General features: G+C 43.1%; 1 protein-coding gene across 2 annotated transcripts; it reads right to left on the bottom strand.

Moving 5' to 3' along the window:
• Positions 1 to 21: 21 nt before the first annotated feature.
• LOC135526591 (PH and SEC7 domain-containing protein 2-like) lies at positions 22 to 17,378 on the bottom strand. Of its 2 annotated transcripts, none has more exons than XM_064955100.1 (13): positions 17,021 to 17,378; positions 14,120 to 14,317; positions 12,388 to 12,468; positions 11,802 to 11,953; positions 7,952 to 8,010; positions 6,100 to 6,213; positions 5,872 to 5,915; positions 5,611 to 5,804; positions 5,387 to 5,457; positions 5,063 to 5,220; positions 4,538 to 4,682; positions 4,267 to 4,410; positions 22 to 3,891 (listed from the first exon to the last, which is right to left on the bottom strand). In XM_064955100.1, exons 1-13 carry the CDS (start codon positions 17,068 to 17,070, stop codon positions 3,673 to 3,675), a joined length of 1,629 nt encoding a protein of 542 aa, XP_064811172.1. In that variant the 5' UTR covers positions 17,071 to 17,378; the 3' UTR covers positions 22 to 3,672. The 2 variants fall into 2 exon arrangements, with proteins under 2 accessions (XP_064811172.1, XP_064811173.1); XM_064955101.1 differs by having other exon boundaries at positions 6,100 to 6,189; positions 17,021 to 17,377.
• Positions 17,379 to 17,618: the final 240 nt, after the last annotated feature.

Here is a 17,618-nt window from a genome sequence, read left to right as displayed (position 1 = left end):
TAACATTTCCAGTCTCCAAGCTTCCTTTGTTTAAATAAAAAACAACAAAAAATATTTATTTAAGACAGGACCAGCAAAGTAAAAAACCTTCTCACAATTCTATATTACAACAGCACTGCTCTGCCCTAAAACACTGGGGAAACAATGGTTAGTTAGCACAACAGCCAAAGTGACAAGGTCGGTCCTCAGAGTAAGAAAGACAATGTATAAAATGTCAGTTCTGATTCCAAATTCCACTTCAGTCAACAGAACTAAGGATCTCTGATCCAGTCTCATCAAAAACACAGCATCTATAAAGCCTCTGTGTCTGTTCTGACCGTGCAAAGATTCCGTACCGCTTTAGTGTCGAGAAAGACATATGAATTAGGGACACTATCCCATCCGAAGTCCAGTCAGGAAAGGGGGAAGGAGAAAGAGAGGGGGGATGAGTTTCAATGTTCAATTTAGAACAATGTAGTCCAGCAGAACCACAGCCCTCTTTCCTCCCTCCATCTTCCATGGTTCCTTCCTGGAAAGACAGAGCTGGGTTAGTGTCCTCTCTCTGGTCTCCCACATGAATATGATTCTACACCACGTGTACAGCTATGTTCTGCTCAGCCACTTCCTCTACTTCCTGTTCTGCTGCTTTGTCTTTCAGTCTTTGATTGTAGTATCTGCACTCTGATGATGATATGACAGGAAGATGAGCCCGCTCCAACTCAGGGAGACGTCTTCTTCTGCATCAAAGCATTCCAACACAGAACACAGATCCTTTAATGTTAGACGTGCTTCCTTTCAACCTTAACCCAATGTCCACTGGCCAACCCTCAACCACATACACACTCATGTACGCAGGCGCTCACACACACACACACACACACGCATACACGCTCAAAGCACTTTATCAAAATCTTCAACAAACCAACATTACTGCTCATACTCTGTCAATGTCCTCCATCCCAGCTTCCACTCAGAGTAACAGCAGTACAGGTATCCACTCAGTAACAGCAGTACAGGTATCCACTCAGTAACAGCAGTACAGGTGTCCACTCAGTAACAGCAGTACAGGTGTCCACTCAGTAACAGCAGTACAGGTATCCACTCAGTAACAGCAGTACAGGTATCCACTCAGTAACAGCAGTACAGGTATCCACTCAGTAACAGCAGTACAGGTATCCACTCAGTAACAGCAGTACAGGTGTCCACTCAGTAACAGCAGTACAGGTGTCCACTCAGTAACAGCAGTACAGGTGTCCAGACAGTAACAGCAGTACAGGTGTCCAGACAGTAACAGCAGTACAGGTGTCCAGACAGTAACAGCAGTACAGGTGTCCAGACAGTAACAGCAGTACAGGTGTCCAGACAGTAACAGCAGTACAGGTATCCACTCAGTAACAGCAGTACAGGTATCCACTCAGTAACAGCAGTACAGGTGTCCAGACAGTAACAGCAGTACAGGTGTCCAGACAGTAACATAGAACAAGGGTTATAAAACATGCCACAGTGCTTTCATTCAGTCTGATATCATATATGAAGCTCAGGTTCAAGTGGAAGAAGAAATACATACTTATCAATAATAGTCTACACAGCAAGGAGTTGATCATCTTACAGTTCTGAGAGTCTGGGTAAGTGTTGTTCATCATCATAAGGCTTCCATACAGTAGGTGTGTTACATAGGCCTGTTCAGATACACTGAGGAGAGTCTCCATGCTCTATGGTCCATAGTAACCTGTTGAAGGCTCACTATAAGGTGTGAGTTACTTCAAAGGTTTGGGGTCACTTAGAAATGTCATTGTTTTCTGTGAAAACATACATGAAATGAGTTGCAAAATGAATAGGAAATATAGTCAAGACGTTGACAAGGTTATAAACAATGATTTTTAAATGAAATAATTGTGTCCTTCAAACATTGCTTTCATCAAAGAATCCTCTATTTGCAGCAATTACAGCCTTGCAGAGCTTTGGCATTCTAGTTGTCAATTTGTTGAGGTAATTTCACCCCATACTTCCTGAAGCACCTCCCACAAATTGGATTGTTCTTGATGGGCGCTTCTTACATACCATACGGTCAAGCTGCTCCTACAACAGCTCAATAGGGTTGAAATCAAATGACTGTGCTGGCCGGCCACTCTATTATAGACAGAATACCAGCTGACTGCTTCTTCCCTAAATAATTATTGCATAGTTTGGAGCTGTTCTTTGGGTCATTGTCCTGTTGTAGGAGGAAATTGGCTCCAATTAAGCGCCGCCCACAGGGTATGGCATGGCGTTGCAAAATGGAGTGAAAGTCTTCCTTCATCAAGATCGCTTTTCCCCTGTACAAATCTCCCACTTTACCACCACCAAAGCACCCCCAGACCATCACATTACCTCCACCATGCTTGACAGATGGCGTCAAGCACTCCTCCAGCATCTTTTCAATTTTTCTGCATCTCACGAATGTTCTTCTTTGTGATCCGAACACCTCAAACTTAGATTCGTCTGTCCATAACACTTTTTTCCAATCTTCCTCTGTCCAGTGTCTGTGTTCTTTTGTCCATCTTAATTTTTTATTTTTATTGGCCAGGCTGAGATATGCCTTTTTCTTTGCAACTCTTAACTGTTGACGTTGAGAGTTGTGCACCGAGGCCTTCCACTCCTCTTTCTACTGGTTAGAGCCAGTTTGTGCTGTTCTGTGAAGGGAGTAGTACACAGCGTTATACGAGACCTTCAGTTTCTTGGCAATTTCTCGCATGGAATATCCTTCATTTCTCAGAACAAGAATAGACTGACGAGTTTCCAAAGAAAGGTCTTTGTTGAAATTGAACCCACAAATGCTGATGCTCCAGATACTCAACTAGTCTAAAGGCGGACAGTTTTATTGCTTCTTTAATCAGAACAACAGTTTTCAGCTGTGCTAACATAATTGCAAAAGGGTTTTCTAATGCCTTTTAAAATGTTAAACTGCGATTAGCTAACACAACGTGCCATTGGAATACGCCTATGTAGATATTCCATTAAAAAAAATCCAGCTACAATCCAGCTACAATAGTCATTTACAACTTTAAAAATGCCTACACTGTATTTCTGATGAATTTGATGTTATTTTAAATGGACAAAAAATTAGCTTCTCTTTCAAAAACAAGGACATTTCTAAGTGACCCCAAACTTTTGAACGGTAGTGTACATTTGACATTTTAGTCATTTAGCAGATGCTCTTATGCAGAGCGACTTACAGGAGCAATTGTGGGTTAAGTGCCTTGCTCTAGGGCACATTAACAGATTTTTCACCTAGTCTGCTCGGGATTCAAAACAGCGATGGTTATTGGCCCAAATCTCTTAACTGCTAGGCTACTACTATGCTACTGTACCCCTCCACCCTGAAATCCACCATCCAACTCCTCAAACCAAAAAACTACACTCCACACTTCCTTTATGCCGGTAAGTCCTCTCTCCTCTTTCGTCCTTTTTTCCACATCTTCATGTTCTCCATTATAAGTGTTCTTATAAGCACTGCCAGAGACAATTAGCTGTTGGTTAAATAACACCATTAATACTGTATAGCTGGAACAATTATTACCGCTTTACTGTGCAATGAAATAGGAAGGAGGGAGGATTTGGGGGTCCAGTTCTCAGGCGTTTGGAGGGGAGAGCCCTCTGGCTCAGAGGACAGAGTTTCGGGGGGTGCATTATATTTTTTAGGGGGTTCTCCTCTCAACTCTGCTGGCCCGGGCCAGTGCGTCCAGAGGCCCTGCCATTGACATCGTGCTGGCTGATGGAAGGAGAGGACTGGGTCTTCCGGAGGTATCCCTCGCGCCCCCCTCGGCCCTCCCCAATCCCGCTCATCACGCTAGCCTCTATCTTCTCCAGGTCGTCTGTCTCTGCCCTCATCTTGGCCTGGAGCAGGTTGATATACGTCTCGTACCGACTCTTCTGCAATGGAAAGAGAAGGGGAATGAAGATGATGTGACTAGAAATATGCATATATCACATATGGCTCATTTAACACACAGCTATTACACAATGCTCACTCTACGGAGAGAAAGAGGATTCATGACAAATGATGGGGAAAAACACAGAGAAAGTGGATATAGGACATTGATCTTGTGATTCTGTCACAACTATAACACAACAACAGCACATCTATTTCAGATATACCAGGACCTATGCACATAGAAACAGTTACACAGAGAGAGAGAAAGAGAGATACATAGAAAGAAAGAGAGATGCAACCTTTCTCCCTTAAGATAAACCACATATTATACAAAGGGATGTAGGCCAAAGACCTGTAGCCTCTCTCCTTCTCACCTCATATATGAGGTAGTGCTCTTTGATTCGATACTCCTCCCACTCTCTGCTCTTAGGAGAAGGCGAGGGAGGGTTCTTCCTGTGCTCTTCCACCTCCACACTCATCTGCTTCAGCTTCCCCTCGTGGGACTGCAGCTGATCCTCCTGCACCAATCACAGCAACCCATCAAACAGCAGGCACAAGTAACAACCAATCACATAACACAATCAATTTAAGTTGCACCATGCTATATATGTGGTTGTGTGTGAGAGAATGTGTGTTTGCGTGCACCTGGTTTAGCCGGGTAGAGGAGGAGGGCAATAGAGGTCTACAGAACGTCTTCATGGAGCCGATGGCAGCAGGGAAGGCCGGGGCGGAGAACAGAGCTGCTACCAGGTTAATACGGAATATCCACGACATCATTTCCTCTTCACTCCTTCAAAGAAAGAAAGGACACAGACAGACAGACAGAAAAAAAGAGAGACATTTATATGTGTCTGTATGTGTTCAGAAGGTAGAGCATGGCGCTTTCAGTGCCAGGATAACGTGTTCGATTCTAGAGCACCTGTATGTAAAATATATGCATGGACAAAGAGTCTGCTAAATAGCATACATTATTATGAAAGAGAGTATGCCACAAGTTGCAACAAAATATCGAAAGGCTAATAATATTTGGCTAATAATAACACCACATTTCTGTACATCATGAAAGTCAGTTATCATTGTGTGACAAAATAACCGAATGTGCATTAGAGGACATGTAGCTGGTTCCCATGAACAGGCCTCCCCTACAGGCCAGAGTAGCAGAGGACCTACGGTGCCTGCAGCAGGAACACTCTCCAGTCAGAGGTCTTTAGTTTGAGGACGTTGGGTCTCTTGCTGTAGTCTGTAGCGCGGGTGGCTAACGCATGGTGGATACGCACAGCGTTCTTCAGGTCCCCCTCACACAGCTCTGCATCAGCCTTATACTCATCCTGTCAACAGGGGGAGACACACACATATAACGTCGTCAGAGAGCTCCTACTACTGCGTTTGTGTGTGGGAGAGAGAGAGTGACACACACGCAGCTGAGCTACCACTGCTGCATTCTACTGCAGTGGTAGAAGTCTGTTTCTATGGTAACGGAGAGGTATCTGGTACCTTCTGTAGATAAAGGATCATCCCCTTTAGAACCGCATAGAACTTCTTCCAGCCTCGTCGTCCTCGTGGGGCTAGAGAGAGGGAGAGGGAGTGAGACAACTGTTATTTCTAAACTTATTTAAATCTCAATAACTGAAGACTTATGCGTTAAGAAATTCCCTTCCAACCTAGCCTAAGCCCATCTATGTGTGTGTGTGTGTGCACGCGCGCAAGTTTATACTCACTGCGTTTGCCGTCCATGTCTGCGTGGCTCTTGCGGGACAGGACACCATGTTTATAAGTGACAGCGTTGGGTAGGATGGGGATGGCGATGAAAGGGTTATTGCCATCCGTTACCCTGGCAACCCCCCTCTTCCCCCCTCCCTCATACTGCTCCTCCACCAGCTCCGATAGACTCTTCCTGAACTCCTCTTCCTCACTGCAATACATCAGACATCAGAAATAACATAGGACACACACGTACACACCTGGGAAGGGATACTCACATTGCCCATTCAAGTTTCTCGTTCTTTATTGAATTATACAGCACCTAAACAGGAAGTAAAGAAATCAAAATGGTGAGAGAAAAAAGTCCCATCTCATTGAACTGGATCAACTTCTGAGTAATGCCAACATTGGTCTCTGACCAAATATTACATTAATAAGACAAAGCATTAGTAAGGAGCCTAGTTGAAGTGTTGTCATCAATATTGTCCTAGAATTGATTACTGTACCTTTAACAGGTCTTTAGGGAAGTCCTTGCCATCGTTTAGGCCATCCAGATTACTGATGAACTGCTGGCAAGACATCTTTTTCCCAATGTTCTGGACAAGAGAGACACATGAAGGCTGTTCTGGACAATGAAACAGAAGGCTGAATCCTAAATCACTCCCTTCCCTTTCCCACAACCCTCAGCCCTCCATTTGTGCATTCTTGCTCACCTCCGCCTTATGCATAAGTATCCCAAAGTTTAGGGAGTGAAAATTATTGAGGGTGTAGGGGCTAATTCCGATAACCACTTCGGCCAAAGCCAGCAAGGCTGCAGGCTTCAGAGCGAAGTGCTATCCCGACAAGCACCACAATATGTTTGGAGTTCGCACAATTTAATCAAAAAATAATGATGTTTGGAGTTCGCACAATTTAATCCAAAATAATGATATGTTTGGAGTCTGCACAATTTAATCTAAAATAATGATATGTTTGGACTAAGCACAATTTAATACAAAATAATGGAGAGGCAGGTCTAATTGTAAACCACATGCATTTGTTTGTCTGATTTCAAGAAATGACTGAGGTTTATAAGTTGTAAAACAACAGTTGATGGATTTATTGACCCCCTCGCCACTCTCTGGATGTCACCCTAGGAGTTTCGTCAGCAACATATGACAACCGAGGGATTTGGGATTCACAGTCTTACTACTTACCAATAAATGTAAATATTGACAAACTTTTCAGACGTTTACTATATTTTCTATAGTAGGTGGATCTTAACAAGGCTAGGAGAAACACTACTGTTATGCAGTACTATGAATAATTCCCCTGAAAGACCACTAGGTGTCAGTGGTGTGCAGATAGAGCATTAGCTATTCTATTCCATGCATTATTATTTATTTTTTCAATTTTACCTTTATTCTACTAGGCAAGTCAGTTAAGAACCAATTCTTATTTTCAATGACGGCCTTAACAGTGGGTTAACTGCCTAGTAGAATAAAGGGGGCAGAAAGACAGATTTGTACCTTGTCAGCTCGGGGATTCGAACTTCGGTTACTAGTCCAACGCTCTAACCACTAAGCTACCCTGCCGCCGCTGCTGCATTACGCGGTTGATTGGTTACATTATGACCACAGATATACTGTACATGGAGAGACACAGAAGAGGTTAGTGCTAAAAGCCACTTACCACCTACGGAGCAGGACAGCCGGAGGTTACACAGAGGTCAGACAGAACGCAGGACAATAGAGGGAATGAGAGGAGAGGAGAAGAGAAGAAACGAAGGAGGTTGAGAGAGTATGTTAGAAGCATGAGAGGATCTGTTAGTGGACATATAAGAACAGAGAGTTACATTGTGAGAGCGTGTGTTAAAGTAACACTGGATAAGAGTTAGTATATAGTGCTGTGGTATTTAGTGGCAGGAGACAGAAAGACAGGACAAAAAGAGGGCAGAAAGTGGGTCAGAGGAGAACAGAGATGGAGATTGAGCTGGAGGGTAACAGAGAGATAGTGAAATAGAGAGGTAGAAGAGAGACAGATATATATATGGAGAGAGTGAGACAGAGAGGGAAGCTATTGTTGCTTTAGCACATCACTTCTAAACAGGTGTTGCCTGCCTGCCTTAAGGGGGGCTTTATGTTTATTCTTAAAGACAGACAAGCAAAATACATAAATACAATGAGCCGACGCAACAGTAGGTTTCTCTACGTCAACTGTGTTGGTGCGTGAGTCATGTTAGACAGGGTTTTGGCTCTACTCCTCAGGGATCTGCTGTATGTCAAATAGGATTGATGAGTATTTCTGGGGGCTCCTGCCTGTACATTGATTTCCATCTATCTTCACAGACTGTAGGTTTGATAACAGAGCTGTACATACGTGTCCATGTAGATCAGTGTTGAGCAGCATTAGGGCACAGGTTAACGTATGGGCTCCATCTGTTGGAAGAAGAAGAGAACATGTTTTTAAATGTTATCTAAATGTCATGGATGACTCAAATGGCATATTGTAACAGTAGGCTAAAAAATAATCTCAACAATACTTGACAAAGTCTCAACAATACTCGGCAGTCTAAGGCACTGCATCGCAGTGCTAGAGGCATCACTACAGACACGGTTTCGATCCCAGGCTGTATCGCAGCCGGCTGCGACCGGGAGACCAATGAGGCGGTGCACAATTTGCCCAGCGCTGTCCGGGATAGGGGAGGGTTTGGCATGTCCTAGTCCCATCGCGCTCTAGCGGCTCCTTGTGGCGGGCCGGGCGCATGCACGCTGACTTCTGTCACCAGCTGTACGGTGTTTCCTTCGACACATTGGTGCGGCTGGCTTCCGGGTTAAGCGAGCAGTGTGTCAAGAAGCAGTGCTGCTTGGCAGGGTCGTGTTTCGGAGGATACATGTCTCTCAACCTTCGCCTCTCCCGAGTCCATAGGGGAGTTGCAGCGATGGGACGAGACTGTAACTACCAATTGGATATCACAAAAAAGAGGTACAAAAATGTAAATAATAATAATCCACGTGACCGTTGAGTAAATCTCCTTTTATGCACTCTGGACATGCGTTAGTAGTACCCAACTCGTTAACGACCTTCACGTCGCTAATGGCCTGGTACTCAGAGCTCTATTGTCCTTCCAACCACTCTGACATCAATGCAAACGCAAATAAAAATCACATCAAACACTTATCATCATGCTTTTAAAAAACTCACCTCGCTGTGATGATCAATTTGAAGAAGGAAGTTCAACAACAGGTTGAAACTGAGTGGAAAACATGGTCGTTGTTTCAAAGCCAAACACAACAAAATGGGCAGCACTTTGTAAGGTGAGGATTAGTTAAAAACACCCATACACATACCGTGCATTCAGAAAGTATTCAGACCCCTTTCCCTTTTCCACATTTTGTTACGTTACAGCCGTATTCTAAAATGGATGTAAAGAATATAATCTCATCAATCTACATACAATATCCCACAATGACAAAGCAGAAACAGGTTGTTTTTGCTTTAAAAAAAAACCCAAAATACCTTATTTATATAAGTATTCAGACCCTTTGATATGACACTAAAATTTGAGGTCAGCTGCATCCTGTTTCCATGTATCATCCTTGAGATGTATTTACAACTTGATTGGAGTCCACCTGTGATAAATTCAATTGATTGGAGATGATTTGGAAAGGCCCAAACCTGTCTACATGAGGTCCTATAGTTGACAGTGTATGTCAGAGCAAAAACCAAGCCATGAGGTCAAAGGGGAAGGGTGCCAAAAAATGTCTGCAGCATTGAAGGCCCCCAAGAACACAGTGGCTTCCATCATTCTTAAATGGAAGAAGTTTGGACTTGGCGAAGGTTCACAATGACCCTAAGCACACAGCACACAGCAACACAGTAGGGGCTTTGGGACAAGTCTCAGACCTGAAAATAGCTGTGCAGCGATGCTCCCCATCCAACTTGAGAGGATCTGCAGAGAAGAATGGTAGAAACTCCCCAAATACAGATGTGCCAAGCTTGTAGTGTCATTCCCAAGAAGACTCGAGGCTGTAATTGCTGCCAAAGTTGCTTCAACAAAGTACTGAGTAAAGGGTCTGAATACTTATGTAAATGTGATATTTCATGTTTTGTTTTTACATTTGCAAAAATGTCTAAAAACCTGTTTTTGCTTCATCATTATGGGGCATTGTGTGTAGATTTATGAGGAAAAAATATAATTGAATCAATTTTAGAATAAGGCTGTAATGTAACAAAATGTGGACAGTGTCAAGGGGTCTGGATACTTTCCGAATGCACTGTATTAGAGCTTATGAATACGCATAGACCGATATATGAGCCCAAGACTGGAAAAAACACTGAATTAAAATAATGATTGTGCCGTTATACAATGCATAGCTTAATAGCCTACCTACCACATACTACGCATGACAGAAAAACATTTTTAAAAACATAGATTTAAGATGTCTTTGATACATAATTGGTCTAGCCTATACTCCAAAATGTGGTAGGCTATGTATTGTATAACGGCACAATCATTATTTTAATTCAGTGTTTTTTCCAGTCTTGGGCTCATATATCGGTCTATGCGTATTCATAAGCTCTAATACAGTGCATTCGGAAAGTATTCAGACCCCTTGACACTGTCCACATGTTGTTACATTACAGCCTTTTTCTAAAATGGATTCAATTGCCAAGGGGTCTGAATACTTCCGAATGCACTGTATACATTTATATTCCTGACTCTGACATGGCTTGTTCTTATATTTCTTCATTCCTTTCTTTTTATTTTGGGGATTTGCCTGTATTTATTTAAAAAAATGTATGCATAACTGCACTGTTGGAGCTAGAAACACAAGCATTCTGCTTCACCTGGGATAACATCTGCTAAATATATGTATGCAACCAATAACATTTGATTTGATGAGTGAAATATGATCACTTGAAGAGAGAACAGCTGTGCAGCCTGAGGCAAGGGACAGAGCGTAGGCTTTTTATGTGACTTTCTCAAATCATCAATAGCCTGTAGTCGCATCATGCAGACCATATGTTTGACATTCTAAGGTTTTTATCATTCACAACTAAAGTTGCCAAATAACTCAATCTAGCGTATAGGACCTGTTTCAAATGATCACTTTTACGCTCCACATAGCCACTTCATAAGCACACTTGCTCCGGAATGTGAAAAATATCCTTTCTATTTTGTTCAGTTAAGTTCAATTATATTCTTACTATAAAATAATGGCACCGGACTTATAAGCATATCTTGTCTGCTAAATGAACAAGCCTATAGCCTACAGCATGGAGCATAGCCAGATAACATACTGTATCTAGCCAGCTAAATGAACAAGCCTATAGCCTACAGCATGGAGCACAGTCAGATAACATACAGTATCTAGCCAGCTAAATGAACAAGCCTATAGCCTACAGCATGGAGCATAGCCAGATAACATACAGTATCTAGCCAGCTAAATGAACAAGCCTATAGCCTACAGCATGGAGCACAGTCAGATAACATACAGTATCTAGCCAGCTAAATGAACAAGCCTATAGCCTACAGCATGGAGCATAGCCAGATAACATACAGTATCTAGCCAGCTAAATGAACAAGCCTATAGCCTACAGCATGGAGCATAGCCAGATAACATACAGTATCTAGCCAGCTAAATGAACAAGCCTATAGCCTACAGCAAGGAGCACAGCCAGATAACATACTGTATCTAGCCAGCTAAATGAACAAGCCTATAGCCTACAGCATGGAGCATAGCCAGATAACATACTGTATCTAGCCAGCTAAATGAACAAGCCTATAGCCTACAGCATGGAGCATAGCCAGATAACATACTGTATCTAGCCAGCTAAATGAACAAGCCTATAGCCTACAGCATGGAGCATAGCCAGATAACATACAGTATCTAGCCAGCTAAATGAACAAGCCTATAGCCTACAGCATGGAGCATAGCCAGATAACATACAGTAGGCCAACTCATATTCTGTTCTACTGAAACACATCTTCATATCATAATGCTTCTTTCGGCCTGCCTAAAATAAATGATGGATTTATTGTGATGCTGCATCAGCGGCTTGTATGAGTGGAGGCCTGCTGGAGATGCTAAACGTGTTTATGTTAATTAACGGTCAATTACCCTGAGATCGGCAGTCATTTGCAAGACAATAACTGGCTGACAAAATGTCATGCCTGCCACAGCCCTGTCCCCACCCTACCCACCACCCTAATTATAATCATCACCATCATCTTCTTCATCACCCCGTTTGGATCTGTCCTTGCCATCGGGGGCGAGGGCTGTGGGGTTGCAGACACAGAACCTCTTAGAGAAGTGGACCAGGATTCTCTCCCTCTCCTGGGTCTCCCCCATCAGAGGAAAGGCTTTCAGGAAGTTCCTGACAATTAGGTCAAAGACCAACGAGTGAGAAGGCAGTATTGTTTTCAGGCTAGAATACAAAGTGTATTTGTCCTCACAGTGATATAGGCTACAGGCTACAACCTTTTACAAGCTTCCTCACTTTGGTTCGGAAATCGTCAATGGCATTTTAAGACCAAGGCTACAGTAGATTAGTACAGTACGTTGCACATTCATTCAGTGCAAACTCAGTGTAACTCCCAATACAAACATGTTAATATACTTTAAATATCCGCATGCTGTGTTTAATACATGCATTCAAGACAGTCCCAAATCATGGCATACTGTATACCAGGAGGTGACAGTTGACTGTATTGCAAAATAGAGACACACTACAGCTCTATACTCAGAGAAATCAGTGTTAGGCTAATATGTTGTAAACAGTAATGTGAGAATAGTGCTGACTGGTCTTACCTCAGGGCCTTGTCCAATGACAGGCCAGAGAAGTCAAAGAAGCTGAGGTACTCTGACGCCACCAGCTGGCTGAAGTCGTTACTGCAGGATGGACAGAGGGAAATGAAATGGGGGAGGGGAGAAAGAGGGGGAAAGAGAAGGAGGGATTGGGAGTGAGAGAGAGAGAGAGAGAGAGAGAGAGAGAGAGAGAGAGAGAGAGAGAAAGAGATGTGACATTTAAGATGATACAAAATACATATTAATACAATATGAACACTGTGAGACATATGCATGTGTATCCAATTCTTTGGACAATGTGTTACCAACCCTCCAGGCAAGCTTCAATGCCATACAACTCTCCTTCCGTGGCCTCCAATTGCTCTTAAATACAAGTAAAACTAAATGCATGCTCTTCAACCGATCGCTACCTGCACCTGCCCGCCTGTCCAACATCACTACTCTGGACGGCTCTGACTTAGAATACGTGGACAACTACAAATACCTAGGTGTCTGGTTAGACTGTAAACTCTCCTTCCAGACCCATATCAAACATCTCCAATCCAAAGTTAAATCTAGAATTGGCTTCCTGTTTCCCAACAAAGCATCCTTCACTCATGCTGCCAAACATACCCTTGTAAAACTGACCATCCTACCAATCCTCGACTTTGGCGATGTCATTTACAAAATAGCCTCCAACACCCTACTCAACAAATTGGATGCAGTCTATCACAGTGCAATCCATTTTGTCACCAAAGCCCCATATACTACCCACCATTGCGACCTGTACGCTCTCGTTGGCTGGCCCTCGCTTCATACTCGTCGCCAAACCCACTGGCTCCATGTCATCCACAAGACCCTGCTAGGTAAAGTCCCCCCTTATCTCAGCTCGCTGGTCACCATAGCATCTCCCACCTGTAGCACGCGCTCCAGCAGGTATATCTCTCTAGTCACCTCCAAAACCAATTCTTTCTTTGGCCGCCTCTCCTTCCAGTTCTCTGCTGCCAATGACTGGAACGAACTACAAAAATCTCTGAAACTGGAAACACTTATCTCCCTCACTAGCTTTAAGCACCAACTGTCAGAGCAGCTCACAGAGTACTGCACCTGTACATAGCCCACCTATAATTTAGCCCAAACAACTACCTCTTTCCCTATTGTATTTTATTTATTTATTTATTTTGCTCCTTTGCACCCCATTATTTTTATTTCTACTTTGCACATTCTTCCATTGCAAATCTACCATTCCAGTGTTTTACTTGCTATATTGTATTTACTTTGCCACCATGGCCTTTTTTTGCCTTTACCTCCCTTATCTCACCTCATTTGCTCACATCATATATAGACTTGTTTATACTGTATTATTGACTGTATGTTTGTTTTACTCCACGTGTAACTCTGTGTCGTTGTATGTGTCGAACTGCTTTGCTTTATCTTGGCCAGGTCGCAATTGTAAATGAGAACTTGTTCTCAACTTGCCTACCTGGTTAAATAAAGGTGAAATAAAAAAATTAAAAATCAATGTGGAACTGAATGACAGTGTGTGTGTGTGTGTTTGGTCTTGTGTGTGTGTGTGTGTGTGTGTGTGTGTGTGTGTGTGTGTGTGTGTGTGTGTGTGTGTGTGTGTGTGTGTGTGTGTGTGTGTGTGTGTGTGTGTGTGTGTGTGTGTGTGTGTGTGTGTGTGTGTGTGTGTGTGTGTGTGTGTGTGTGGTTGGTTGGTTGGTTGGTTGGTCTTTTGTTTGTGCCTGAAACCCACTTCTTGCCCAGGTGGCGTGCCACGTCGCAGCGTCTGAAGCCCTCCAGGTAGAACAGACGCTTGGCCAGGCGTTTGGCGGCATCGCAGTCGGCACGGCAACCGTTGGCCAGGGTTTCCGTGCTGCTTCTCTCCAGCTGCTCCAGGCCGCCCAGCTCCGACTCTGAGTCCGACAGCACATCCGTGAGGAGGTTGGCATCACTGAAGAGGACACACATGACAGCCTTATTGAGCGTATAGTAGGGCACCTACCTGCCCCACAGAACAGTGCCCTAGTGTGAGCAACCTTCATATGAGTCTTCTACATAACCGGAGCATGATCACTGACAGTCATGATGATGAAAACATAGAATGGGAGGATATTTGGGAGCTATAAATTCCAATTTCAAGAACCTTTTCACTAGACATGCATAAACAGATAGATACGATAATAAATAAGAATGCGTGATATTCTATCAACATAAGATTGCTTTCTCTCATATAACCCTGATTCAATAATAAAAAAATCCTCTGAAGACACAAAGATAGCTTATCTGAAACATAGCCATTCCTACATAGCTCTATCACTCTAACCAAAACACATAAAACCTCCTAAACAATCACTACTGAAATAGTACTAAATACAAACGCCACAGGCCTCAACCAGACCATGTGTCCCTATCATTTTGTGTGTCTCTTTGACATAGTCAACTTTCTCTCTATAGATGATTAACATTTTTCTGCAGAATCTGATTAGAGCAATTGCGTTACTTCCTAAATTCAATACGCTGCAGCACGGTAATGTGTTGGTTGCCGTGGTCACGATGGGCGGCGGAACCCGGTGTCCTGACAGGAGAGACGATGGGCGCAATTACCACCCCTCTCAAATTGATGTCTCCTCCATCACAAATCCCACAATCCTCACTGCAGCCAACAGCATGCCGAGAACACAACACAAGCCTCTCACAAGGATGGAACCCCAAACTAGAATAGGTACTCATACCTCCCTCTGTACAAGGAAGATCTACTATTATTTATCTATCCTGAGACAAACAAGGAACTATTAACAAAATACCTGCCCTCCTTACATTCTATTCATCATTGTTTTTTAATTTTTTTGTAATTTATCAGACTCTCTTACGACTTACATTAGCAATTTGGGTGAAGTGCCTTGCTCAAGGGCACATTGACAGATTCTTCAACTAGTTGGCTTGGAGATTCGAACCAGCAACCTTTTGGTTACTTGTCCAAAGCGCTTAACCGCTAGGCTACAGTATATGCAGGCACAATTACAGCCCCTCTCAGTTTGATGTCTTAACATCACAATTACCCACAACCCTCACTTCAGACAGTGTGCCGTCAGCAAATGCCAGAGTACCACAAGGATAGAATTATGCCCAAACCTGCCTCTAGTAACACATTGTCTTCCTCTATATCTAACAGATGCAGTCCCTATCCTTCTCCCTACATTACACCATGCCTAAGTCTTAACACATGTATTTTCACAAAAAACATGGTACGTCCTGAATAATGAACAACATGACAGGCCGTGGGTCACAGCAGTCCAGGGATCCCCCGTTTGCAATGCCCCCCTCCCCCACACACACACACACACACACACACACACACACACACACACACACACACACACACACACACACACACACACACACGAGTCCCAAATGGCACCCTATTCCCTATATAATGCACTACTTTTGAACGGGGCCAGAAACTAGTGCTGTATTTAGGGAATAGGGTGCCATTTGGGATGCAGCCCTGACTCACAGCCACTCAATGTGGATTCTGCTACTTTATCTTGAGCAAAGTGAAATGTACATGGACCTTCCATTGTAACTCTGCAAATGCATTTGAGTAGATTTTGAGTAGATTTTCCCTTAAGTCCTGAATAGTCAGCCAATGTTTGATAGTGAAACTGTATGTGCCTGTGTATGTGTTCCCAAGCCCTGGCGCTGGGTATAGTTAGAGCATGAGGCTGCATGCCTGTGACCCACATGGTAATCTCTCTCCCAGTTGTGTTGGGTGCCATCCACCCCTGGGCCAGCAAGGGAGTGTCAGGTAAAGGGCATGAGGGGTGTGTGCGTGTGGATGTGTGTGTGTGGATAGGTGTGTAAGTGGGGGTCACACTCGATTGCCAAAATATTGCAATTTTGGAATTACGCATCCTGTATGAGTTAATGTGACTAAAGTCCAAAACACCTATTATGTGAGTTAATGTGTGTGTGTGTGTGTTATTTATGAGTAGTGTGTGTGTGTGTTTCATAACTGTGACAGATCATCTCCTGAGGCTTCACTGACATCCTCTGTGCAAGGATGTCTTGAGGGATTAACACCAAGGACTCTGGATCATGCATAACCTACTGCTCCCTCGGTCCCATTCTGTTATTCAAAACACAAACACTTCTAAAATAACAACATTCACTGATGCTGCACTACACTATACAGCAGTGACAATAACTGATAAAAGCATAGGAATTATAGTCACTGTAAAAAATATATATTTTAAAGTTAACAGAGTAACTTTTTAGTTCCTAGGGGCATGTTGAACAACTTTGTTGCCAGTCTCCAATGAGAGTGAGCAACATGTGGCAAGATCAACAGAGATGGTTCATTGATCAACAGAGATCATTGATCAGCATTACAAAACCGTTTAAACTGGCCAAAGTTCAAACCATACAGAAAAATAAGCTATTGTCAAAATTATCTCAACTATACTTAAAGTTGCTTCATTTTCATTTTATTCATGCTGAATAATCGCAAATCAATGTTAAATTGATTTATAACCGCTGTGTCAAACGGCTCAATATGCTAATTAAAATACAGCACACACTCTCGCACAATCTCATTCTGACTGAAAAAAACGTCCGAAATGTTTTACTGTGATGGGAACCAAAGGAAAAGACTCACAGGAGATCGAGAAGAAAGTCGAAATGAACGTCATATTCCTCTTTCCACATTTTCTCTCCCGCATTCGAGGATTGGGATCAGTGTCAAGGAACGCGCGACATCATCCAGCAGTGGTCGGTAAAATCTGGCATTCGATCGATTGCGGTATTTACCCAAAGAGGCTTAAGCAATCCGATTTCGTCAGTCTTTTCCTACACAAACGGTACTCGAAGCCCCGCATGGTTATTACCAGGTTTAAGAGCACAGAATGATAAAACTACAGTGTGTGTAGCCTACTGCCGTTCCCCATAATGTGAATGGATGTGAGATTTTTTTTCAATAAGGTTCTTGGAGGTCTCCCTCAAAAGGATGTGAGGGGCGGAGCGACAGAATCTACTGAATTATGTTCCTAAATCTTGTTAGTATACACTCCCTTTGATGATCATGCAGGTCTGTACATAGCCCATTAGGCTACTCCCTCACTGGTCTTTTCCCATAGGTTATGTTGTGATGCAAAGAAAAGCCTGTTTTTTTTTGACCTAAGGCTACATTTAGTTGTGTTACAGCCTGAATTTAAAATGGATTACATTGAGACTTTGTGTCACTGCCTACACGCAAT

The sequence above is a fragment of the Oncorhynchus masou genome, chromosome 32 (assembly GCF_036934945.1).
Source record: "Oncorhynchus masou masou isolate Uvic2021 chromosome 32, UVic_Omas_1.1, whole genome shotgun sequence".
Classification (NCBI taxonomy): domain Eukaryota; kingdom Metazoa; phylum Chordata; class Actinopteri; order Salmoniformes; family Salmonidae; genus Oncorhynchus; species Oncorhynchus masou.
The sequence above is the reverse complement of the archived record's forward strand: the minus strand, read 5'-3'. Positions and strand labels throughout refer to the sequence as shown.

Coding starts and splice junctions, on each gene's coding strand:
- LOC135526591 (XM_064955100.1), bottom strand. CDS start 17,070: ATGTGGAAAGAGGAATATGACGTTCATTTCGACTTTCTTCTCGATCTC. Junction 5,805..5,871: donor GAGAAACTTGAATGGGCAAT/GTGAGTATCCCT, acceptor GATGTATTGCAG/TGAGGAAGAGGAGTTCAGGA. Junction 4,411..4,537: donor CCTCTACCCGGCTAAACCAG/GTGCACGCAAAC, acceptor TGATTGGTGCAG/GAGGATCAGCTGCAGTCCCA.